This window comes from Chiloscyllium plagiosum, chromosome 33, assembly GCF_004010195.1.
Source record: "Chiloscyllium plagiosum isolate BGI_BamShark_2017 chromosome 33, ASM401019v2, whole genome shotgun sequence".
Lineage (NCBI taxonomy): Eukaryota > Metazoa > Chordata > Chondrichthyes > Orectolobiformes > Hemiscylliidae > Chiloscyllium > Chiloscyllium plagiosum.
In genome coordinates this window covers 4,219,533-4,245,517 of record NC_057742.1, presented here as the reverse complement: position 1 = coordinate 4,245,517, position 25,985 = coordinate 4,219,533, and the positions used below count along the sequence as shown (strand labels likewise).

The 25,985-nt window shown below is 39.0% G+C and overlaps 1 protein-coding gene across 2 annotated transcripts in view; it reads left to right on the top strand.

The window, feature by feature from the left end:
- Positions 1-25,985, top strand: part of npepps (aminopeptidase puromycin sensitive) — a 231,246-nt gene that overhangs the window by 130,285 nt on the left and 74,976 nt on the right. For both annotated transcript variants that reach the window (XR_006309177.1, XM_043674808.1), the window contains exon 9: positions 14,875-14,989. Coding sequence is in view for 1 of the 2 variants with exons in the window: in XM_043674808.1 (XP_043530743.1) it covers positions 14,875-14,989 (115 nt within the window). In the remaining variant the exon portion in view is untranslated. The remainder of the gene's footprint in view (positions 1-14,874; positions 14,990-25,985) is intronic.

Genomic DNA, 25,985 nt, shown 5'->3' with positions numbered 1-25,985 from the left:
GTTAAATTGGAGCCCTTGCTCAATTGAATGTGAAAGACCCATCTCTATTTTCTTCCTAGCCAATATTTATCTCATAATATTAATTGGGATAGTTTTAGAATTAAATGAATCAAGAGATCAGAATTATTAAGGTACATACAAAAGAACTTTTTGTTGTAGTATATAGCAAGTCCAACAAGCTAAGATGCAGTTCTGGACTCTTGACAGGTGGAAGGAGTAGCAGTAGGAGGACATTTTGGTGATCATGTTCATAATTCTACTAGTTTACCAAAATTACAGTAAAGCACAATGATAGAACAGGTCTTGGAGTTCTAAACTGGAGCAAGGACAATTTTCCTAAGCTGAGGAATGATTTTGCAAAAGTGAACTGTAAGCAGCTACTTGAAGGTAAATCAGTGTCAGAGTAGTTGCATGCATTTAAAGGGGAAATTCAGGTGTTCTTAAAGTGAAAGTCTTCACACAAAGGAAGGAAGGTGTACAGACACTCTAGAGCCCCCTGGATATCAAGAAGCTTACATGATGAGATAAGGCAAGAAAAAAGAACGCTTATGCCTGACATTAAGAATCCAAAAGCCAAGAGGCGGATAGAAGGTTGAGCGATAAAGTCAAAAAGTACAATAAGAAAGCAGTGACATGACTATGGCTAATGAGAAAAATCCAGAATAATGTTAGATCAAGGAAGGGGCATACATATTGTCCAAAAAATGTAGCAGACCTGAAGATAGGGAGCAGTTTAGATTTCAGCAAAGGAGGATGAAAGGATTAAGAGGAGGAAAATAAGAGTATGAGAGCAAGTTTTTGGGAACGTATAAACTGATTGCACAAGTTTGTGTGTGTGTGAAGAAAAGGTAGGTCTCCTGCATTCAGAAACAAGTGAAATTATAATGGGGATCAAAGAAGTGGCAGACCAAATACCCAGGGCCTGATAACCTACAAGTAGAGAAAGTCGCCTTAGAAATAGCAGATGCGTTGACGGCCATGTTTCAGAATTCTGTAGCCTCTGGAACAGCTGTTATTGATTGGAGGTTGCTAACGTAATACCACTTTTAAAAAATGGAGGTAGAGAGAGAACAGGGAATTATAGATCTCTTAATTTGACATTAGAAGTGGGGAAAATGCCACAGTTCGTTGTAAAAAGGTTTATTAGCAGGGTACTTCGAAAGCAGTGGCAGGTTTGGGCAGAGTCCAATATAGATTTACAAAAAGAAATGGAATTTTTTGAAGTTGTAACTAGTAGAGTTGATGAGGGGGAGCCAGTGGGTAGCTTTACTTCGATTTTTAGGAGGCTTTTGATAAGGTTCCATGTAAGAAATCAGCATGTAAAATGAAAGCACATTGGATTGGAGATTGTATACAATCATGGATAGAGAACTATTTGGGAAACTGCAAGTACTGTAGGAAGTAAATGAGTCTTTTTTTTTAGTAGCAGCCAGTGGTACTGCAGGGATCACAATAATGTTAATGATTTATATGAGGGAGCTAAGCTAATTCTGAATTCGGAGACCGTGCTAAACTGGATGGGAGGGGGAGCTGTGGGAACAATGCAAAGATGCTTCAGTGTGATTTAGACAAGTTGGACAAATGTATGGCAGATGAAGTATAAATGAATAAGTGTGAGCTTATCCAGTTTGGTAGCAAAAACAGGAAGGCAGATTCAAATCAACCAAATATCAATTTTAGCAATACATTCAGTGTCGGGGTAATTAAGGAAAGTACCACCAATAAAAGAATCTAATCTATGTGTAATTGCAGAAGATTTTAAGCCTGTCTTCTTTGTTTTTTTTTTAAAATGTAGATGTAGTTGAGGAGGCAGAGAATGAAGTATTGCACATGATAAACACAGGGGGTGTGGAATTATAATGGCATTAACATTCTTGAAAGTGGATAAATAGCTAGGGCTAGTTTAAATGTACTTCATGCTGTTAAAAGAATCCAGGAAGAAAAATGTAGAAATTATGACTATCATTTTCCAATCCTCACTTGATGGAAGTTTGATGTTGGTGGTTTAGAGGACTGCTAATTTTGGGCTTTTTGTTTTAAAAGGGAGCAAGGGAAAAGTCCGTATAAATTTCAGACCCATAGACTATCCTCGGTAGTGGGCAAATCGGAAACAATTCAGAATCACAAATAATTGTCATGGATTTGTTGAGGGAAGATTATGGCTGACTAATGATATAAATTTTTTGAGGAAGTAATTAGGATTGAAGATAATGCACTTGATGTGATCTAGATGAACGAGCAAGATCCCACATGGCAGGCTGGTTTTGAAAAGAAGCCCATGGGATTCAACATAATGTTGCAGGCTGTTTACAAAATTAACTCAGTGGCAAGAAACTAGTTGACAAATACTTTTGCAATTGGAAAGCTGCCTTTTTGGGCTAGCTCACTGCTTGGTCCCCAGCTTTTGGTGGCACATATTACTAATTTGAACAAAGAGAACGTGATTGGGTAATTTGCAGATGATACCACAATTAGCTGCAAGATTGATAATGAGAAAATTAGTTATAGATTGCAGTAATATATCAATGAATTGATCAGATGGGCAGAGAAGTGTGAAATGTAATTCAACCTGGAGAAGTACTAGATCATTTGGGCAAATCAAAGTAATATACAATAAACAAGAAAATATTGAGAGCTGTCGAGGAAGTGAGGGACTTTAGTGTGAATGTTCAAAAGTCCCTGAACTTACTTTTCTGATAGGAGTAACTATGAACCTCTTAATTGGATCCTGTAAGAGAGCCAGCTCTGGCTAGTTTCTTTCTGAAGAGGTTTAATTGGTTTCATAGCTTCAGTGACAAATTGTGTGTCCCTGTTGGCCTAAAAACAATACTGCACATAGTTGGCTATTGTTGGCTGAAGCATTCCAAAATAAAAAGTAGGAGATCCGCATTGATCGGATGCTTAGCCTTAGGATGGTATCAACTGAAAGAGAGTGGAAGGGCCTTATGACCCACAAAAGTCCACTGGGAAATATCCTGGACAAACAACCTCCTTATGATTGCATCTATAGCGCTGGTCTATAAAACAAAAAAAGCTAATGCTACCTAAATTACAGCCCTGAACCTGCCAAATTTAGTAAACGATCCTCTTTCACGTGGATCAGAGGCCCACTAGACTCTTTACTTTCCAAGTCTAGGAGTCATTCCAGATGTGTCGGTAGCGCAGTAGACAGTGACTATGTAATAGAAAAGCCTAAGCAGCTGTCCATTCACTAAAAAGGCAATCTACACAGAAATACAAACCTACGACAAAAAGTACAAAAATTCAATGGAGGAAAGGGGAGCACATCAGAGAAGGTTGCCAAAACATTAAGCTGTGAAATATCTGAAACATGTGACCTATATTCAAGGAATCACAATGTGGTTGAATTTTTGCATGAGAAGTAGTGATCACCAGTTGGTTGTTCTGCATGCTTTGTGGCTGCCATCTCCTGACAGTAGGCCTGTTTTGCTGACGGGCAACAGATAGACCATTTAGAATAAGGGTGGAGAATATCACTCAACAGCCTGCCACTATGTGAAATGTAGCAGCAGAATGCTACCTAACCAAACCAGCACAGTTTGCTTGAACTAAGTTCATAAATGAGATTGGCTTTGATCAGCATGAAATGTCAGGCAGGATTATGTGACATGAAGCATCATAGGCTGAAGAACTCATGGACATCTAGGGTGATCCCGATATCAGGGCCATTGGCATTGAGCTAATGGAGAGCATCACTGAACTATCATAGAATTTCTACAGCATGGAGGTAGGCCATTCAACCCAGAGTTCACAGAGCATCCAACTGAGGCCCACACCCAATCCTTGTAACCCTGCATTTCCAATGCCAATCCACCTAACCTGCACATCTTTGGATTGTAGGAAGAAGCCCACACAGACACTGGGAGAACGTGAAAACTTCCCACAGACAGATGCCTGAGGCTGGAATTGAACCCAGGTCCCTGGCACTGAGAGGTAGCAGTGCTAACCACTGAGCCACCATGCCGGCAACTATTAATGACTAGGAGGGTCTTAAGGCAATGAAAGAACAGCAAAGAATGATAAGATCTATACTTGAACAGTACCATAATGGTGGAAAAGTGGAGAACTAAGTCATTCCAATAAAAATAGAGGAGGGAATAAAACACGACAGCCCACTCTTACCAACACTCTTTTCAATATTGCATTGGCTGTTTTGGTGTACTCCCTAAAAAGGGCCACCTAAGAAGCTTCCATGCTCCTGGGAAGGCAGAAGAATCAACTGCTCTGCTTTGGTCTTTGCGGACAACATAATTCTCCTTGGCAACTCCCGTGACGAATGGAACAGAATATTAATCTGGATCATTGAGTAGACATAAAATGACTATTGTCAAAGTACAAGACTTAACATCAACACTGCAAAATCAAAAGGCTTTCACTTCACCCATAAGGGGACAAACGTCTTCACAATCGCAACAAGAACTGGATGATTAAGGGTGAATCCAAATCCTGCATCCCACTGAGAAGTACTTGGCAGGAGAAGCTTGAGGGCTGGATGGCAGGCCTAAGAGAAGCTGTTCTCTGATCACGCAAAATTAGGATCCTGAACACTGTTGTTATCCTTAGGTTGTACTCCCATTGGATCCTGTCAGAAATGTTGAACTTCTCAAACTTGGTCAAATCATCAAAAATCCTATTGAACAGATCCAATACCTTCCACCGCATACAACTGATGGTCTTCTGTACTCCAACAATAGGAATGGTGCGCTCAGCCTATTAAAGCCTGAAGTACAAATTCCAGCTGTGATTATTTGAAAGCACATGGCACATCCAGACAATAGATTCATCAAGTATTATCCCAAATCTGGGAAAAATGCAAGACAGGTGATATAAAGAGACTGCAAGTGCTTGAAATCAAGCTCCCACAGAACCAGGATTTTAGTTTTAGCTTTTAGCACTTGCTGGAGTCTTGAAGCTGGATGTGGAAGTTGTTATTCTGCTCTCTGTTACAAATAAAAAATTGGGTCTGTTTCCAGCTGCTAGTGATGAGACTATCTATTTTACTGAATTTGCCTTTGCCAAGTGTGTTTATAGAATCCTATAATCCCTACAGTGTGGAAGCAGGCCATTCAGCCCATCGAGTCATCACCAAGCCCCAGAGCAGCCCACCAGACCTGCCCACTTACCTGGGTCCCTGGTGCTGTGAGCCACTGTGCTGCCTTATGTTTATGGGATATTATTATCTTGGAACAGCTAATCAGTGGTGGTTAACATATGTAGTCTTGTTAAATATTTCAATAGAGTTACAATTGAGCTAATTTTTTAATTCTTACTTTGTCTGCATTTAACTATACTGTAAGAATAGTGTGTTTTGCTTCAAGTCTGGTAGTTTGGCCACTTGAATTACATCCAGAACATAACGCCTTATACTTTTTTAAAAATAAAAAAAAGTTGGGTTCTAGGTTATCTTCTTAATATATGTTAAGGGGCTTTAGTTTGGTCTATAACTAATTGGGGTCTCTTGTTGGGATCAACATCTCTAATTCTAGGTTGGGTTTAGGATTATAGAACTAACACTTTTTTTTTCAGATGTTGTTTGGTTAATTTAAATAGAATGTGCACTGTGTTGAAATGGCTCTTTCAGTCACTAAGAGTTTCTATGACTCTGACTCCTGGGATGGAAGAAGTCACTTGTGGAGTTGTACAGAAAGTTAGCAAAGCAAAGCTTTTGGAGTTGGCAGACGACCTGTGGTTGCTTTTATCCATGTGAAAAGGAGAGGAAATTGCAGCAATAGCTCGACATTTACAATTGTGAGAAATGTCTTTGGAATCTTTGGATGTGGCTAAACTTCAATTGCAAACGAAGCAACTTGAACATGTAATTTAAACTGTTTCATTTCCTTTTCAATTGAAAGCAAAGGAAAAAGAAACAGAAAGGAAGGTCCTAGTAGAAGAATGGAAAGAGTTTTCGAACTTCGGAGGTTGGAACTGAAAGCTCAAAGTTGCCTGAAAATGGTGGAGTCAAGATTAGAGTGATGCTGGGAAAGCACAGCAGGTCAGGCAGCATCCGAAGAGCAGGAAAATCAACATTTTGGACAAATGCCCTTCAACATTCCTGATGAAGAGCTTTTGCTCGAAGTGTCAATTTTCCTGCTCCTCGGATGCTGCCTGATTTGCGCTTTTCCAGCACCACTCTAATTTTGACTCTAATCTCCAGCATCTGCAGTACCAGTTCTGCGTTGAAAATGGTGGAGGTAGAGGTGAAGGTAGGAGTAGTGGTGAGGACAGTGATGGAGAGCAATCCCATCATAGCCAAAGGCCTGTTGGGGATCTGTTTAAGTATGTCCAAGCATTGTCTAAGTTCAATGCGAAGGATGTAAAAGCCTTTTTCATTTCATTTGAGAAAGTGGCTAGATAAATGAAATGGCTATTAATCATGTGGATATTGTTGATCCAAACAAGGTTAGTAGGTAGAGATAGTGAGTTATTTACATTACTGTCAGAGGTGGTATCTGGGAAGTATGGTGAGATGAAAAAAGTAATCTTAAGTGCGAATGAGCTAGTGCCAGAAGCCTATAGGCAATGTTTAAGAAATCTAAAAAGGGAACTTAGTCAGACGTACATAGAGTTTGAAAGAATCAAATGAAATAACTTTGAATAAATGCCTAGAAAATTTACCAAACATACAACACTCTTAGAGAACTATTTTGAAGGAGTTCAAAAATTTTCTTCCTGAAGTTGTGAGCACTTGTGTGCAAGAGCAGAGGGTTAAGACTGCAAGATTAGCAGCAGAAATGCCAGATGAATATGAATTGGTTCATAAATCAAAATTTGGCTTTCAACATCAATTTCAATCCATGAGGAATAGAAACTGAGGAAAAGAGAAATCCTCAAGTGTTAAGGGAAAAGGAGATCTCATTGTACATAGTAAAGGTAGTTTGCCACAGGGTAAAAAGGAAACTCGTAAAGGGGAAAGAGAAATAAAAATGCTCAGTGTATTCACAGTAATAAAGTAGGCCACTGGGAAGACAGATGTGGGAAAACAGGATAAGCCAGTGAGTTTTGTTGAAGTGGTAAAGGAAAACACAGTGGAAGCTATAAAGCCAAAAGTATGTACAATCTGGTTAAGAGTTTGTTGAGAAGAAAGTGCCAAATCTTTTTAAAGAGTTTACTTGCGTTGGTAAGATTTAACTCATGTACTAGGAGAGCAGGTAAAGGAATAAGTCCGTCTTTGGTGAGAGATAAGGAGATACATAATTTGGGAGGTGTATTTCTAGAAAAAGTGGTAATATGTGAGAAGAGCAGTGTTCCATTATATAAAGTGAGATTGGGGAGTCCAGCGAAAAGTGGAGTAATAGAGAAGTTCTGTGTTCCAGAAATAGTTTATTCTTTGTATTGATGTAGCTGGTTTACAGGTGGGAGTTGAAAAGCCAGTGGAAAATCAGGAAACTGAGGTGATAAAGGAAGTATCTTGTGGGATTTTTCCTGACTCTGGTAACAAGGTCACAAAGCCACAAGTGAACAGGAGGAGAAATCGTAGAATAAAGATAAAGTTGAAGTTCAATTTATCAGAAACCATGTTTGAGCAAATGGTTAGAGAAAAACAGGTGGAGGACAACGTGGATATTTTTAGTTCAGAGAAGTTAACTGAATTGCAACAAAGATGAAAAACTAAAGCAGTTGTATCAAAAAGTGTACACCGAAAAAGAATCTGTGTACCTCAGAATGTTACAATCTTAGAAATTGTCTTGGTGAGAAAATGGAGACCATCACACATTCAGGCAGATGAAAAATCGGCAGAAGTTCAAGTTGTATTACCGGTAAGTTATAAAAAGGAGATATTGTGGCTTGCACATGAATTACCAATAAGAAGTCATTTGAGAGCAAAGAAAATTTAAGTCAAAATGCAAAAACATATTTTTTGGCTTGGATTACATAAGGATGTCGTTGATTTTTGCTGGACGTGTCATATGTCACCTAATTGGAAAACGTCAGTCAGTGATAACACCAGCACCCTTAATACCTATTCCTGTATTTGAGGAACCTTTTACGTAGGACCTCTACCCCTACCTGAAACAAAAATTGGGAAACTATATTTGTTGTCCATAACAAATGTGTCTACTAACTTAGTGGGGGCCGTTCCATTATGCAGCATCACAGCTAAAAGGATTGTAGAAGAGTCACTCAAATGTTTTACTAAATGTGGACTACCCACAGAGATACAATTGGTTCAAGAGTCAAATTTTAAATCAGTTATTCAAGGAAGTTTTGGATAGAAATAAAATCCACTGCATACCATCCAGAATTGCAAAGAACATTGAACAGTGGTATCAAACTTAAAAGACCATGTTGACAACTTACAGTCAAGACTATCCAGAGGATTGGGATATAGGAGTTCCATTTGCCTTTTTTACAGTTAGGCATGTACATAATGAATCAATTTTGGGCATTAGGTAAGTGGATCGCTGAAATCATTTCAAGAGAAATTGGCAAGTCAGTTCAGAGACCACATGTTTAGACCAAATCAAATTTTAGGGAAAGATTAAATAGAGTAGGTGAGTTGACGAGACAGCATTTAAAAGTAGCAAAACATATGATGTTGCAGGAAGCAGACAAGAAATCAAAAATTTGCAACTTTGCTCGTGGAGATAATGTTAGTGTTACTGCTAGTGGTCAGTGAACCTTATAAAGGAAAGGTTTGGTGGCCTTATTAAATCGAAAGGAAATTGAATGAGCTGAATTATTTAATAAGAATGCCAGATAGAAAGAAATCAGTGTGTCAGGTGAATATGTTCAAAAGGTATTTTGATAGGGAAGATAAAGCAAAAGGAGAATGTGTTATTCGTTGCAACAGTCTGAAGAACCAATGATTGTTGTAAATTTGGCATTCCTCCAGTTAAACTGGACAATGAGGAAGTTCTCAAATTGGGCTAAGTTATGGAGTTCCCCTCCAGAGGAAAATTGAAATGACCTGAAAGGATTATTACAATCACATGGTGGGAATAAGCTGGGAAGTAATTACGCATCAATTAGAATATTGTCATGTGCACTCAAATGAGTGCAGTGAAAAGTTCGTAATGTCACTGCTTTGGCACAGAGTACCTAGGTACAGATACTTTGTGTTTGTTACAGAATTGAAAGAGTAAAAAGAAAGCCTAGTGAAGGAATACAAAGCTTTAAGAAAACTCAAATTACAGTCCTTGACCTATTTCACTGAATCAGTGCCTACCAGGCTTCAGAACACAGGGCCTAACTGCCTCCACGTGCTGGGCTGTGGCCCACGACTCACCTCCAGGACTCTGACTGCCTCCTACCCCAGGCTCCAGCCCACAATTTGCTTCCAGTGCTGTCATGATGTAGATCTAGGAATTGCTGTTTGAATTAAACAGTATCGTTATAAACGTAACCCTCTAAAGTTGGCACAGGTTCAGAAAGAGATTGGAAGCACACTTATTGGTAAGGACCTTATCTGAAAGAGTGAAGGAAATTTCTGATTACATGACACCGAATGGACTGTACCAGTTTAATGTTATGTAATTTGGTATGAAGAATGCATCAGCCACATTTCAAAGAATAACCAATAGTCATTTCAGGATTACCCTGTTGTGTTGTGTACATGGATGGTCTGGTGAGATGTGGAAGGAGTATTTGGAAGGTCTGTTGAATTGTTCAGCTAACTTCAGGAAGCAGGCTTGGTGATAAACTTCCTAAGAGGGAATTTGCAAAAGCCCAAGTCATACTCCTGGGTTATGTTATTGGTCATGGACGAATGACTGCACAGGATATAAAAACAAAGTTTATTTAGAACTTTCCCATCACACTGAAGAGGGAAATACTACAGTTCCTGGGACTGAATGGTTTTTATTTAAAGTTCATACCAAAATTTAGCAGTGTGCTTATTCCACTGACTGTCCTGTTGACAAGGTGCAGAAAATTTCCATGGTAGCAAGAGCGTCAAAAGGCATGTGACAACCTGAAAGCTGTTAACCACTGCCCTCGTGTTAGTCACACCTAACTACAAAGCCATTCAAGGTGGCTATCAGTACAAATGCAAGTGGGTGTTGGTGCTGTACTCTTGCAAGAAGACTACGAGAAAATAGTGTTGCTGAGTATTCATCAACAGAAATATTCCACAATTGAAAAGGAGGCCATGTGTTTGCTGTTAGCATTGCAACATTTCAACATTTATGTTGCCAGTACTGTGTCTGAAACAATTGTATATGCTGATCATAACCACTTAAAGCTTTGGGAAAAAATTTAAGGATAAAAACTTCAGACAGTTTAGATGGAGCTTATTATTTGTAGCCATTCAATTTGAAAATTATGCATGTGGCAGAACAAGAGAAGATAATTACCAGCACATTGTCGAGACTGTGAAGGAAGACTGAGATGTTCTGTGGCAGGAAAAAATTGATTAAAATGGACTGTAGTATTCACTGTAAGCATGCAAACATTCGTTGAAATGTGTATATAATGTATATATATTGTAATGTATTAGTAACATAAGACTAAAGGTTTTTATAAATGAAGTTATCTTTGTATATTGATCATTTTTATAAAGTGGAGGGGAAAGTTGTGTTGATATTTTGGCTTTAAGAGGAGTATTTTGTCCTGGTTCTTCTATAAAGAGAGAGTGAGACAGAAGTGATGAGCAGTATGTTCCAAGTGAATAGCTTGAGGCTTTGGAGTGTATTTTTAAAAGCTGAAACAATAGCAGCAGTGTGAAGGGATGGGGTCAAGCTCCCAGAGAGCCAGTTCAAATATTTTGGCTTTGTACTAGGCACAAAAAGCAGGTGGCTTGAGAGAAATAACTAACTAATGCGAATCCGAAAGATCCAGAGATAGAAATCATTCGCCCAGCAAGTATTGAGACTAACAATATCCCCGACACCAGAGTTAATGCAAATCTTCAATGCCAGATGAATTGGCCATATTACCTGCACAGCTGGAGTTGATGAACACTGGCCCTATGTGCTAGGGTATGGTGCTGTGTCTGACGACATGCAATGTAGACATCATCTCCGTGTTCAAGCAGGATTTGATTATTAATGGAGTTAATCTGTATAGTGGTAGGTTATTCATGCAACAGTAAAATATAGTCAAATTGAATTATAGTAATGTCAATGTTGGACAACTAGCCAGAACAACACTCAGTCCCTTGATTCTCCTGGCATAAATCATTACATTTGGTAACTTGGAAGCATCATTTGACTCAGTGTGGCATGAGACCTCGTCTTCTGCTCAACATTAGTGCAGTTATGCTAAAAGAGGTATTTCCCCACAAGCAATATGCTTGGAAGAGGGAATCGCTGGTGTTCGAACAAATTGATAAGGTGATTCCAAAATGTGTATAGAATCCTTTCTTTTATTAGCTGTGGTACAAAATGTAAGAATAGGGAGGTTATGCTGGAACTGTATAAATCATAACTTTGGCCACCAATTAAGTACTGTGTACAGTCCTGGTTGTTATAATACAGAGGACGTAATTGGCGAGGGAGAGTGTAGAAGAGATTTATGGTGATGTTACAAGGTTGGAAATAGCAGGAAGATTTGATAGGTTGGGATTGTTATGCTTGGAGCAGGGGATTCTGAGGGTAAGTTTGATTGAGATGTGTAAAATTCTGGACAGAGTGAATGGAAAGACCTGCTTGCTTTGACAGAATCACAGATGAGAAGGCATAGATTTAAAGTGAAGGTGGAAGAATTAGATTAGATTACTTAGTGTGGAAACAGGCCCTTCGGCCCAACAAGTCCACACCGACCCGCCGAAGCGTATACCACCCAGACCCATATTCCTACATTTACCCCTTCACCTAACACTACGGGCAATTTAGCATGGCCAATTCACCTAACCTGCACATTTTTGGACTGTGGGAGGAAACCGGAGCACCCGGAGGAAACCCACGCAGACACTGGGAGAATGTGCAAACTCCACACAGTGAGTCGCCTGAGGCGGGAGTTGAACCCGAGTCTCTGGCGCTGTGAGGCAGCAGTGCTAACCACTGTGCCACCGTGCCGCCCACAATTAGAGGGGAGATGAGGAAAAATGGTTTTCAACCAATGAGTGTCTGGTTTGCTTCTCACTCACTGGAAAGCTAGTAGAGGCAGAAACCTTCAGTTTTGTTTATAAATTGCCTGGAGTACAAACCAATTGCTGGAAAGTGGAATTAATCTACAATGCTCAATGTTCAGCTAGCACCAATACAAATGACCAAATAGTCTTTTTCTGTGTCCTAAACGTTTATGACTTCTACGAATCACTCAACATAACAAAAAGATAATGATCTGGGCATTAGTACAATGTTGTTGTGGGAACTAGCTATCAGTGGCTACTCTTCAAAAATACTTCCTTTTTAGTGAAACCTTTGAGATGTCCGGTAGTCATGAAAAGTCCAGTAAAATGCAAGACTTGTGCTTTTAGCTGCCTATCCTGCTTTTCAATCTGTAACCTTCTGTAGTTTCTAGTGGTCCTAGACACAATCTCCCATATTCTCAATTTGGCATCATCTTGGATTTACTTTGCTCCTCATCCCTCATTTTTATATTTAGTAACAGAATAGTCCACCAAAGAGACCCCTACATCTTTCCATTATGAAAAGTTTGTTCTTTCCCTACCTACTCTTTTCCTTCTACCTCTAATAAGCTTTCTTTCTGCAGTCTAATATTCCTAATTTCTAAATGTATTAATATAAATTCTCTATTCAGGATTATGTTTGGTCAGCTACGCTTGATAACCAAGCTTAAAAAACAATGCAGCGTTGGCCGTTAAGTAACTATTTGTTAAAAAGTTGGTTTAAAGTGTTTTCAATTAATATTTATATTTCACCTCCCTCATCCTCCAGCTCCCTGAGAAGAAAATATGCAAACTCTATTTGCCACCTTTCTCGAAATATCCTACTTGATTTTGAGGTCCAAAAAATCTTCCTGAAATGCTTCTGTAATTTCTAGGAGCTAGTTAACAGACAGCTATTTTATTTAATTGATCTTTTATAAAAGGACATTCATGAAAGTTATCAATGGTTCACGAAAATTTAGTTACACTGCAGTAGTTCAAATAATTCTCCACATGTGTCGCAAACTGGATCTATGCTAAGTTGATATACACTGACAGTGCTACAATGCACCACTAAGCATCTAAGTAGTAGGAAGAGGAATCTTCCATACTCGTACTCCACATACCGAATTGAAATCAATCAAATAAGATATCTGAGAACCTACTTCTAAAAATTTCAGAAGTCTTCATCGAGATATTTCTGCACTTTAAGAAGCTTTTGTACTTTGGTACAATTCATTCTTATGACATGTTCTTCGAACTGATCAAAACCCTTGGAAGAACCAATTGTAAATTAGAACATTTTTCTTGACAAGTTATCATTAAGTCAAATACGAACCACAATTGGTTTCAAGTCTATTGCACTTGTGAACATTTTAAGCAGTTTATTATCCCATTGCTCATAACATTTAAAATGCTGCAATTCTTAAATGTGTCCAAAGCTTTAAATATTGCCACAACTTAAATGGGAAGTGTGTGTTGATAATTCTGTCCTAATGTCCAATAAGCTGTCACCTGATTTCTACCAGCTTTGACAATAAAAAAAGACTCTTTATTGTATCAGACTTAACTTCAGCAAAAAGAATTTCTAATTTATTGCTATACAACTTAGTGTACCCCTTCTAACAACCCACATACACACACATATTCAATTTTCCAGACACAACACAAATTGATACCACACATTAAAAAACATTGGCAGGGTAAAGATTAAAAATCTAGACACAAGGTGTAGAAAGTTATTTTCTATCAGTTCTTTTGATTTTAGCAATAATAAATGGTGTTGGCTATAGGGTGGCTGTCATCCTTCAGCGGTTGATCAGGTGGATTTAAGTCTTCAAAATGTTTTGGCATTTTCTGTCTTTTTCCCACATGGACAGAGAGAGGGAGAGATGGATGCTTTCTGTCTGCAGGCTCTGGATGTTTCCTTGCCTCTGCTGCCCTAGCACTTATAACATTTTAATACTCGATGTCAACCAAAGCCGTTTGGCACCACTCTGTCTCACATGTTTCTCCTCACAATTCAGAAATCAACACTCTGAATTGAACAGCATTTGGTTTTGGTATCCAATTACTAATAATAGCTCAAAATGGAAAAGTAGGCACCTGTAAGAACCCAGAATCCTACTTTGTTTTCCCCTCCCTCGGGCACAGCATCCATACTTTTGCTCTAACTGCCATCAGTATCTCAAACAAACAACAAAAATTGCGAGAAAAACTCAGGAGAGATGGCAGCATCTGTGCAGAAAAAACAGTTAATGTTTCAAGTTCAGTGACCCTTCTTCAGAACTTAGTTCTCAAAGTTGGAGTGAGACCAGGCTAGCCGTATGATTCGGTTATTCAAGCTTAATGGCCAAAACTACCAGGAGTTCCATTCACTTTAAATTTTAGGGTCAGTGAGATTGAATTTTACAATTTAGAATTTAGATCTGGGTGGGAACTTAATTTTTCAGTCAGAACTAAATGTACAACTTAATGTGAAGTACACTTTTGAACTCCATTAATGTGTTTTGAGGATTCTAACAAACTTAGACAACTGAATTGTCCTTTTATTAAGGACATGCTCTGGTACTGCAATATACTAGTAGATCAGTATTGAGATGAGTGAAGTGGATGGACTGTGTGTTTCGTTCTTGAACATCATTCCACACTGTTTGAATTCTGGAATTAATGTGATGGAAACAGCACTGACAGCACAGATCCTGACATACAAGACCTTGGTGTAATTACAAAGTGGAGTAAGCAAAAAATACTCTGTAAATTTACCCTGAAATATCTTTAGAAGCTCTATAGGTTTAATTATTTACCTTCAAAATGCTCTTCTCACTTCCTGAAATATATCTCTTATTTTTCATTTCCTCCAGAGAAACGGCTCTCCTAATTGATCCCAAAAACTCCTGTGCTTCATCAAAACAGTGGGTCGCTTTGGTAGTTGGCCATGAACTTGCTCATCAGTGGTTTGGAAATCTAGTCACCATGGTAATATTCACATTTTTGTAAAATAAGGCTGTATTTGTTAAAACTCAGCTCATATCTTACTGAAAACAGAACAAAGATGTGTCTCCAGGCAAACTCCTGCAGGCGACACAGAATTTCAGTGTATCAGTGAACCACTGTTCAGGGTAATTCATGGTTCAGTCACAATTGCAAAGTCTGATTCAAGCTAAAAACAATCGGTGTTACAGATTTCAGAAGGTCTCATACTACAAAAGGTAGTAGATTTCATTTCTCTGAAGTCTTTCTTTTTAGGTTGTATGTGTTACTGAGTTTCTAACTACCTCATTTACTTTTTTTGCTAGTATATTTTAACAGCAATGGAATTACCTGGTGTGTGTCTGACAAAAGGTGGTAAAATTTCTTTCTTACCTCCATAAAATGTTATTGTAAATTTTATTCCCCACAAGGAGCTTCTAAGTTGAAACCTTTTATACTTCCTACCCTTTTCCAGAATAGAATGAAAACAGCGAATGCTAGAAACATGCAGCCTGTCAGGTAGGCTATGTGGCTAGAGAAACAGTTAGCATCTGTGACTTATCAGAACAGACCAACATCACTATGTCATCATATAAATCAGATTTTTAATGGTATTCAACCTGAAAAGTTAACTGTTTCTCTATCCCACAGATGCTGCCTAACATACTGATCATTTGTTTGTATTTTGTATATCCAACATGAGAATAGTTTTCAGATATTGTGGTTATGTCAGTCAGTATTAAAAATGTGTACCAGTGCATATTGTCTCATGTTTGAAGCAAAACTGGCATGCTTGATACACAAGTTGTACTTGTATATCTGTGTATGTTGTCTGCTGACCCAAGGAGTTAAAATTATGCAAGTACTTAAGTATAGGCAGCAACATTAGAGTTTGAATATTGTCATTCCACTGCCAGATCACACTTTCACGAGACATCTATAAAAGTAAGTCCATTAAGGTTTAGTGTGAATTCAGCAGCACTTTTTTCGGATTTTCATGCAACATTTGATTATAACAGTGTGAATATACTGTATAAATATCAATATAATATGCACAACAATTTACAGGTACACAATCTTTTATCCGAAATGCTCAGGTCCAGCTGGGTTTTGGAATTCAGAATTTTTTGAATTTCAGAATAAGTGACAGTTTGGTAAAATTGTTTTAAAAAAAACTCTTTCCAAAGAACAGACTGACTTGAGTAAAACGGGCCCTGAAACAAAGTTGAGGCCTGCCAGTGCTGGACCATGCCCCTGCATGTTGCATCTGAGTGACATGCATCGAGTGGGTGTGGACCTGAGTTAACTGTTTGCACGCCAAACAACCTTATTAATGAGAAAATAATTAGCAAAAAAACCTTTAGACTTTGGAGCTTTTGGGATTTCAGATAAAGGGTTGTCTTCCTGTACTTTATTCTGTTGGACTTGATATGGAAAGCCTATTGTCAACATTTTAATACTCGCTGAATATGTTGTTGGGCTCCATTTTATTAGGTTCCAATTGGGAAATTAGGAACTGGTGGAAAATTCAGCACAGTGAGCTTGCTGTGCCATTATATCATGACTGATCTGTGGCCAAACTTGATATGCCTACCGTTGGCTATATTCGTTAATACTTCCATTTGTCAAAAACTTATCTATTTCAGACTTAAAACTAACAACTGATCAACTGCCATTTGTCATAGAGAGTTCCAAACCTCAACCACACTTTGTATACAAAACTGCTTCTGACATTTTGCCTCAAAGTCCAAGCCCTAAGTCTCAGACTATGCCCTCTAGTTCAAGAATCTCCAACTAGTGGAAATATTTTATTTATCTATCCTTTCTCTTCCTGTTAATGTTTTGAAGACTTCAATCCGATCGCACCTTAACTTACAGAATTCTAGAGAAAACAGGCCTAATTTGTATAATCTGTCCTCATAACTTAACCCTGAAGCCCAGGTAACTTTTGTGTAAATCTGCATAATATTCCTTCCAAGGCCAATATATCCTTCCTCAGATGTGGTGCCCAAACATGCTTGCAGTACTCTAGTGGGGTCTAACTAGCATTTTATATAGCTGTCACATAACTTTAAATCTTTATATTGCAGTCCTTTAGATATAAACACCAGCATTCCATTAGCTATTTGATTATTTTTTGCAGCTGTTTGTGGCACTTTCAAGATTTATGCACCTGAACCTCTTCCCCCCCCCCCCCCAAATCTTCCTGAACTTCGACGATATTTAACTTCATACCATCTAAAAAGTACCCAAATCTATCCTTTTCTCAGTCTAAGTTGAATAACCTCTCAATTATTATATTGAACTCAATCTGCCACAGCTTTGCCCATGCACCTTGTCTATCAGTATCCTTCTGTAATTTAATGCTATCATCTACATAGTCTACAAAGCTGCCTAAGTTTGTGTCATCAGCAAGTTTGGATCTATGACTTTGTGCCATTACCCAAGTCATTATAAATAAGGTGAATAATTGGGGCCCCAACATAGATCCTGTTGGACATCAGTGGTCACATCTGCCAATTTGAGTACTTACCCATTCTACCTAAATTCTGTAACCTGCCACTCAACTGAGTTCCCAGCCATGTCAGTAATTTGTCCTCAATTCCGTGGGCTTTAACCTTAGCAACAGCCTCTTATATGGGACTTCATCACACCTCTTTGGAAGTCCATATACATGACATCCATGAACATTACATAAAGGGAGGTAATGGCCTATTAGTATTATCACCAGACTGTTAATCCAGAAACCCAGGTAATGTTCTGTGCACCTGAGTTTAAATGCAGCAATGGCAGATGAATTTAGTAAAAATCTGGCATTAAGAGTCTAATGATCATGAATCCAAAATCAATTGTCAGGAAAAACCCATCTGGTACACTAATGTTCTTTAGGGAAGGAAACTGCTGACCTTACCCGGTCTGACCTACTTGTGACTTCAGAGCCGCAGCAGTGTGTTTGACTTCTGGAATGGGCAATAAGTGCTGTCCCAGCCCATGATGCCATCAACCTGTGAAGTTTTTTTTAATTCCCTGTCCACCAATTAAGTCACTTGCTTAAAAAAAGTACAATGAAATTTGTCAGGCATGACCTGCCTGTTACGAATCCACACTGACTCTCCCTGATTAAAATTTTTCAAGGTGTTCAGTTACCCTATCCTTGATTATAGACTGCAACAATTTCCTGATACAGAAGTTAGGCTAACTCCTTTTTTAACTTCCCTGTCTTTCCTGTTACTTCATTCTCAAAAAGCAAAGTGGCATGAAATTTTCCAATCCAAATTACTGGGCGGCACGGTGGCCCAGTGGTTAGCACTGCTGCCTCACAGCGCCAGAGACCCGGGTTCAATTCCCGACTCAGGCGACTGACTGTGTGGAGTTTGCACGTTCTCCCCGTGTCTGCATGGGTTTCCTCCGGGTGCTCCGGTTTCCTCCCACAGTCCAAAGATGTGCAGGGCCAGGTGAATTGGCTATACTAAATTGCCCGTAGTGTTAGGTAAGGGGTAAATGTAGGGGTATGGGTGGGTTGCGCTTCGGTGGGTCGGTGTGGACTTGTTGGGCCGAAGGGCCTGTTTCCACACTATAATGTAATGTAATCTAATCTAATCAAACAAACCGCTTCTTTATCCAGGGAACTCTGAATGATTATAGTTAGGTCATCTGCACTGTGATCCCCTCTACTATTTTAACACCCTCGGATGAAAACTGCCAAGTCAGGGTTTGTCACACTTAAGTTCTGTTAATTTCCTCATTCTCAGTGTTTTACTTATGTTAGTTTTATTCACTTTCTGTTCCTGATCCACTATTTCCTCAGGATTTACTCAAGCTATCCTCCTTTTGCTACTGTAAGTATTAAGGCAAAATAATTATTCAGCATACAAACCAAAGAATTGCAGATGCTGGAATTCAGAAACAAACAGAAATTATCAGAAAAACTCAGCATTCTGGCAGCATAAGTAGAGAGAAAGCAGAGTTAACATTTCTGGTCTGGCGAAGAAGCGTCACTGGACCCAAAATGTTCAGTCGTCTTTCTCTCCATAGATGCTCCATAGTTCTACTTAGCTTTACCAGCAACTTCTGTAATTATTTTACATGTCTGCCATTTCCCCAAAGTTAGATTAGATTACTTACAGTGTGGAAACAGGCCCTTCGGCCCAACAAGTCCACACCGACCCGCCGAAGCGCAACCCACCCATACCCCTACATTTACCCCTTACCTAACACTAGGGACAATTTAGCATGGCCAATTCACCTGACCTGCACATCTTTGGACTGTGGGAGGAAACCGGAGCACCCGAAGGAAACCCACGCAGACACTGGGAGAACGTGCAAACTCCACACAGTCAGTCGCCTGAGGCGGGAATTGAACCCGGGTCTCTGACGCTGTTATTGACCATGTCCTCATTTTCAGTCTTTAGTGGGCCAGTTTTGCTCCTGACCACCCACTTTCCCTTTGTAACTATAAAATGTATTCTTATTCAATGTGATAACCCTTGCAAGTTTCCTTTATTATAATAATTTTTAGTAGCTGTTTTCAACTGCTTTATGGCCATTTGTTCACCTTGCTATCTTTCTCAGTCGGCAGATCTGTGCTCCTTTTTGCATTTTTGTAAGCCCTTTTTAGTTTGTGCCATCCTTACCTCTTTGTAGAGGAAACATTATCTTTCTGAATGCTGAAATGACTTGGGATGAAAAGACAGCTATTGCCAGTGTGAATGTCAAAGAACAAAGAAACTTATAGCAGAGGAACAGGCTCTTTGGCCCTTCAAGCCTGTGCTGGTCCAGAACCTCTATCTAAATCTGCCTATTTTCGAAGGATCGGTATCCCTCTGCTCCCTGCCCATTTGTGTACCTCTCTAGATACATCCTAAATGACGCTATCGTGCCCGCCTCTACTACCTCTGCTGGCGACGCGTTCCAGGTACTGTTATGACACTGCAGTGAACCCTCTGCTAATTAAATGAAACACCAAGAAAAGCACACTTCTCCTCGTAATATGTTAAAATGTGTGACATAGAACTGCCAAATTTCACTATTTAAAGAAAATAATGTCAATTTATTCCTTAACTCTAAAAGTGAACATTAAACATCAACTATTTACAACTCTAAGCCTCCTTTCTCTTAAATATTTGTTATCTACTTCTAACTCTATAACAACATGCTGTTCCAATAAAAACCTGTATTAAAATTACATCAATTTAATTTCAAAACTACACAGCAGCTGTAGTCCCTGGTGTCCTGCTTCATTCGGCTGAAGATCTCCCTGCGTGTCTTCTATCTTTTATTGCAAAGATGTTTCATGTGAAAAAGGTACCTTTGATAGAGAGTGATTTGAATGGCAGTCTCTCAATTGTGCTTTACTCTGTCTAATTTTCAAAATGCCTGCTGCTTTATACCCCAAACATCAGGTTGACAAAAACAACAAACTCAAACTAGATTGGGTTTTATTTTCCTGGGTCATAATTTAAACTGATTAGCTAAATTCGAATTGTTGTCAACAGGTATCCATTTCATAGCCAAATATTACATATTACATATTTTCAATTTTTCAGTACACTCTGAGACTGTTAGCTAGTCATATGACAGGTTCGTGTAAGCTCTGTAAGCTTCGTAAGTGCAAAACAGCATTCATCCTTAAAGGTACAGTACACGCCTTCGACTTCATAACACCTCTCTTCCCCCCCCCCCCCCTCCCCCCAAGAACAAAATGAAGATGGCTTCATTTTTTGTCTAATTAACCCCATTACTGTGATATACAGTATCTAAGCTCATATTAATTTGTGCACATATATATATGTATCTGTTCAATCTTATCAATATTTTATGCTTTAAATCTGATAATGCATCTGCTATCATATTTTTATGACCTGCAACATGTACAGTTTGTTCATTAAAAGTCTGTAACATAAGACTACAATGAAATAGTCTTCTATTCTTGTCTGAGTGTAAGAGGATTATGATTCATGTATACAACTGTCTGTGACATGTTGTTCTTCTCAAACGTTAAAATGTTGCAAGGCCAGTACCAAACTCAATAATTCCTTTTCGATGGTAGAGTATTTTCTCTGGTGGATGTTGAGTTTCTTTGAAAAGTAGCTAATTGGCTGTTCAATTCCATTATCATCATCCTGTAGCAGAACAGCTCCAACTCCTATATCACGAGCGTCAACTGCAACTTTGAATGGTGTGAAAGTTTTTGAAAAAATATTTTTCAAAAGTTTTTTGTAGTTAAGACTGATGTGGTTAATAGTACTTTTAAATTGTCAAATACCTCCTGGCACAATTCTGTCCACAGAAGTTTTTTGTACTTAAGTAAACCTGTTAGCGTGTCATGATGCTTCTGAAGTTTGGAACAAACTTCCAGTAGAATCCACTTAGTCCCAAAAATCGAAGCACCTCTTTCATCAAGGTTAGTAGAAATTTCTTGAAACCTTCGTCTTTGCGTTCCTTGGGGTCAACCTTCCATGATCAATATTATGGTCATAGAGTCATGGAGATGTACAACATGGAAACAGACCCTTCGGTCCAACCCATCCATGCCGACCAGATATCCCAACCCAATCTAGTCCCACCTGCCAACACCTGGCCCATATCCCTCCAAACCCTTCCTATTCATATACCCATCCAAATACCTCTTAAATGTTGCAATTGTACCAGCCTCTACCACATCCTCTGGCAGCTCATTCCATACACGTACCACCCTCTAAGTGAAAAGGTTGCCCCTTAGGTCTCTTTTATATTTTTCCCCTCTCACCCTAAACCTATGCCCTGTAGTTCTGGACTCCCTGACCCCAGGGAAAAGACTTTGCCTATTTATCCTATCCATGCCCCTCATAATTTTGTAAACCTCTATAAGGTCACCCCTCAGCCTCCGATGCTCCAGGGAAAACAACCCCAGCCTATTCAGCCTCTCCCTGTAGCTCAGATCCTCCAACCCTAGCAACATCCTTGTAAATCTTTTCTGAACCCTTTCAAGCTTCACAACATCTTTCCGATAGGAAGGAGACCAGAATTGCACACAATATTCCAAAAGTGGCCTAATGATGCAAGAACGTCAGCTCTGCCTTTGCAGATTCTGTTTTCTTTAAGAGAAGCAAAACTGGTAATAAACTTAATCGTTTAAAGACCTCTGCCAACTGTACCGTGTGATCTTACCATGACTCATGTACCATCACTACATCATCCAGATAGACCATGCAGGTTGTTAACCCAGCCACAACTCTGTTCATGAGTCTTTGGAATGTAGCTGGTGTGTTCTTCATTCCAGATGACATCATTTTAAATTGATGTAGCCCATTTGGAGTTACAAATACAAAACTTCTTTCATATTCTCTGATAAAGTTGCCTGCCAATAATCATGCAGTAAGTCCAACTTTGTGATGTAACTGGCTTGTCCAACATTCTCTATACAGTCCTTCAATCTTGGTACTGGCTATGAGTCCGATTTTTGTTACAACATCGACCTTCCAATAGTTCACATAAAATCATTGAGTCCTGAGAGGTTTGGGAACTAACGACCAGCGAACTCTACTCACTGATTCGGTTCGATGATAACTTCGTTGAGCATCGCATCCACTTTCTTCTGGTCCTGTGGCTTTGAAAGGATTAAGCCTGTAGGGGTGTTGTTTTATTTGAACAGCATTTCCTACTTCTATCTCATGCACAATAGCATTAGTCCTCCCCATCTTAACCTTTCAACTGCGTTCTTTGCTTCCAAGACAGTTCACTAACTTAGACCCACTCCTCCATGTTGTTTAACGTATTTTGAGGCACATCACACTTCATGACACCTGGATTTGATTCCTCACTCTGCGGGACAGTAATTAACACTTGTTTCTCTAGTTCCCTGTCTCTCTTATAATGTTTCGACATATTCACATGACACACCCAATACAGCTTTTTCCGAAACGGCGTCTTTACCAGATAGTTTACCTGATTCAATTTTTTCTCAATTTGATAGGGAACACTAAGCCTGGCTTTGAAGGGATCTCCTATCACTGGTACCAATACTGATATGTCATCCCTTTGGTAAAACGTCCAAATTTTAGAGTTTTTATTTGCCACCTGCTTCATTCTATGCTGTGCCCTCTTTAGGTGTTGTTTAGCGCACTCACCTCCCGATTTGATCTCTCCTTCACCTCCGATACATAATCCAAGTGTTAGATCTCCGACTTCGGTCCTGTCAATTTCTCTTTAATTAATTTCAAAGGCCCACTTATTTCATGTCCGACTACTAACTGAAAGCGAGTAAACTGAGTAGATTCATTTGGGTAATCCTGACAGTATGCTCTTAACATGTTCTTCACAGTCTGATGCCACCTTTCCAAAGCTCCCTGGAATTTAGGATGGTACACACATGATTTAAAGTGCTGCCTGCCTAAGCTATCCATGGCTTACTTAAACAGCTGAGCAGTAAAATTAAACCCTTGGTCTGATTGAATCTCTCTGGGTAGCCCATACTGCGTGAAGAAAGTTATTAACTTCTCTACCACCTTTTTTGCTTTAATACTCTGGAAATCTGGTAGACACATCCATTATAGTTAGCAAGTACTGGTTCTCATTTATAGTTTTCGGGAGGGGACGGACACAATCCATCATAACCCACGTGAAAGATTTGTTGAATGCAGAATTAGCAACAAAGGTGCTGGTTTTATTACTGCCTATGGCTTTGTGGATAGGTTTACACAGATCCAGTCTGTGATTTGGACATATTTGAACAGATTTGGTGTATGAAAGATCCAGCAGAATTAAACACATGCCGATTCATGTCCTAGATCTTTAAATGAAACGTAGGTTACTTGTGGTTGATTAAATTAAAAATGAGAGAAATCGTTCTTAAGATTGTGACAAGTCCTGGGTTCAAATCCCGGATGAGCCCCCACTGTAATGACACAGTGGCGAACCCTTCTGCTAATTAAATGAAACACCAAGAAAAGCTCACCTTGCCTCATAATCTGTTAAAATATGAGTGGCAGAATACCCACATTCCACTATTTAAAGGAAGTAATATCAATTTATTCCTGAACTCTAAAAATGAACATTATACAACAACTATTTGACACCAAGATCCCTCTGCTCATCCACACTACCAAGTATCCGACCATTAGCCCAGTACCCCATCTTTTTGTTATTCTTCGTCTTCTTCGTCTTAAATGTTTCTAACAGCCTCTTAACTGTGTAACAATATACTGTTCTAATAAAAAACCCATATTAAAATTGCTTCAACTTAATTTCAAAACTACACTGCGGCTGTCGTCTCTGGTGTCCTCCTTTCAGCTGAAGATTTCCCTGGGTCATCTTCTGTCTTTTACTGCAATGATGTTACATATGAGAAGGGTACCTTTTGATAGAGAGTATTTTGAATGGCACTCTCTCTCAATGGCAGTATACTCTGTCTAACTTTCAAAATGCCTGCTGCCTTATACCCCAAATATCAAATCATATCATTGAATCAAAAGTTGACAAAAACAATAAATTCAAACTCTATTGGGTTTTAGTATCCTGGGTCATAATTTAAACTTGCTAAATTTGAAATGTTGACAGAACAGCAACCAAAACTTGGGTATCAATTTCACAGCCAAATGTTACATATTTTCAATTTTCCAGTACACTGAGACTGCTAGCTAGTCATATATGACAGGTGCAAAACAGCATTCACTTTCTTTTAAAGGTACAGTATGTATCTTCAACTTTGTAATAGTACCCACCACCCTCTATGTGAAGTACTTTGTGCGCATATTTCCCTTAAACTTTTCCCCTCTCAACTTGAATTAAGTTCCCCACTCTCAGGAAAAACTTCTTGCTATCCACTCTCTATATCTCTCATGATTTTGTAGATCTCTGTAATGAATTGATAAATACAAATATGTCGAGAGTTAAATTTCACTCTTGAGGGCTAAATGGAGTGTTGCTATTTAAGCTCTAAAATGGTTGTACTTGTATAGTAGAGTCATACAGCCTGGAAATAGCCCCTTCAGTCCAACTCGTTCATGCTGGCCAAGTTTTCTAAACTAACTTAGCCTTCACTTCACAGAATAGAATGTAAAAGCGCGCTATTTGGCCCATTGATGAAGAGCATCCTACCCAGAACCAACCACCTACCCTATCCCCTGTAACCTTGCATTTCCCAACCAATGTGGCCTAACCAATGTCTTGAACAGCTGCAACATGACCTCCCAACTCCTGTACTCAATACTCCGACCAATAAAGGAAAGCATACCAAATGCCGCCTTCTCTATCCTATCTACCTGCGACTCCACTTTCAAGGAGCTATGAACCTGCACTCCAAGGTCTCTTTGTTCAGCAACACTCTCTAGGACCTTACCATTAAGTGTATAAGTCCTGTTAAGATTTGCTTTCCCAAAATGCAGCACCTTGCATTTAACTGAATTAAACTCCATCTGTCACTTCTCAGCCCATTGGCCCATCTGGTCCAGATCCTGTTGTAATCTGAGGTAACCCTCTTCGCTGTTCTTAATTTGTGCCAAATTGAGTTATTTGCATGGAGAGTCACCTGAGAAGAAAAAGTTGCAATTTTAAAACACGTTTTGCTTTATACCTTTCATTACTGATTCAGCTGTGGATATCAGAGGTGTGAGCAATGTGCAAAATTGTTGTTGTGGACCTGACCATTCTATGATTAAATATTTGAATTATCTTTCACTATATTGATGTCTGTATTGTAATCCTTGAATTCCAGCAACAACTCTTTCCTTCTGGAATCACTATGCACATGATAACTTGCTTTTGTTTATCCATTTAAATTAAAATATTAATTTTAACTTCAGAGTTCTGAAGAAGGGTTTCAAAATGTTGACTCTACTTTCTCTCCACAAATGGCGACAGACCTGCTGAGGTTCTCCCAGGAATTTCTGTTTTTGCATCTGCAGTTCATAATCTTAGATCACTGATAATCATTTATTTGCTTTCAAATGTCATGGCCTTTGATATCATTACAGTCGACACATGGGAAAATTTGCTCCAGTAAGGATTTTCCAACATTTAATTA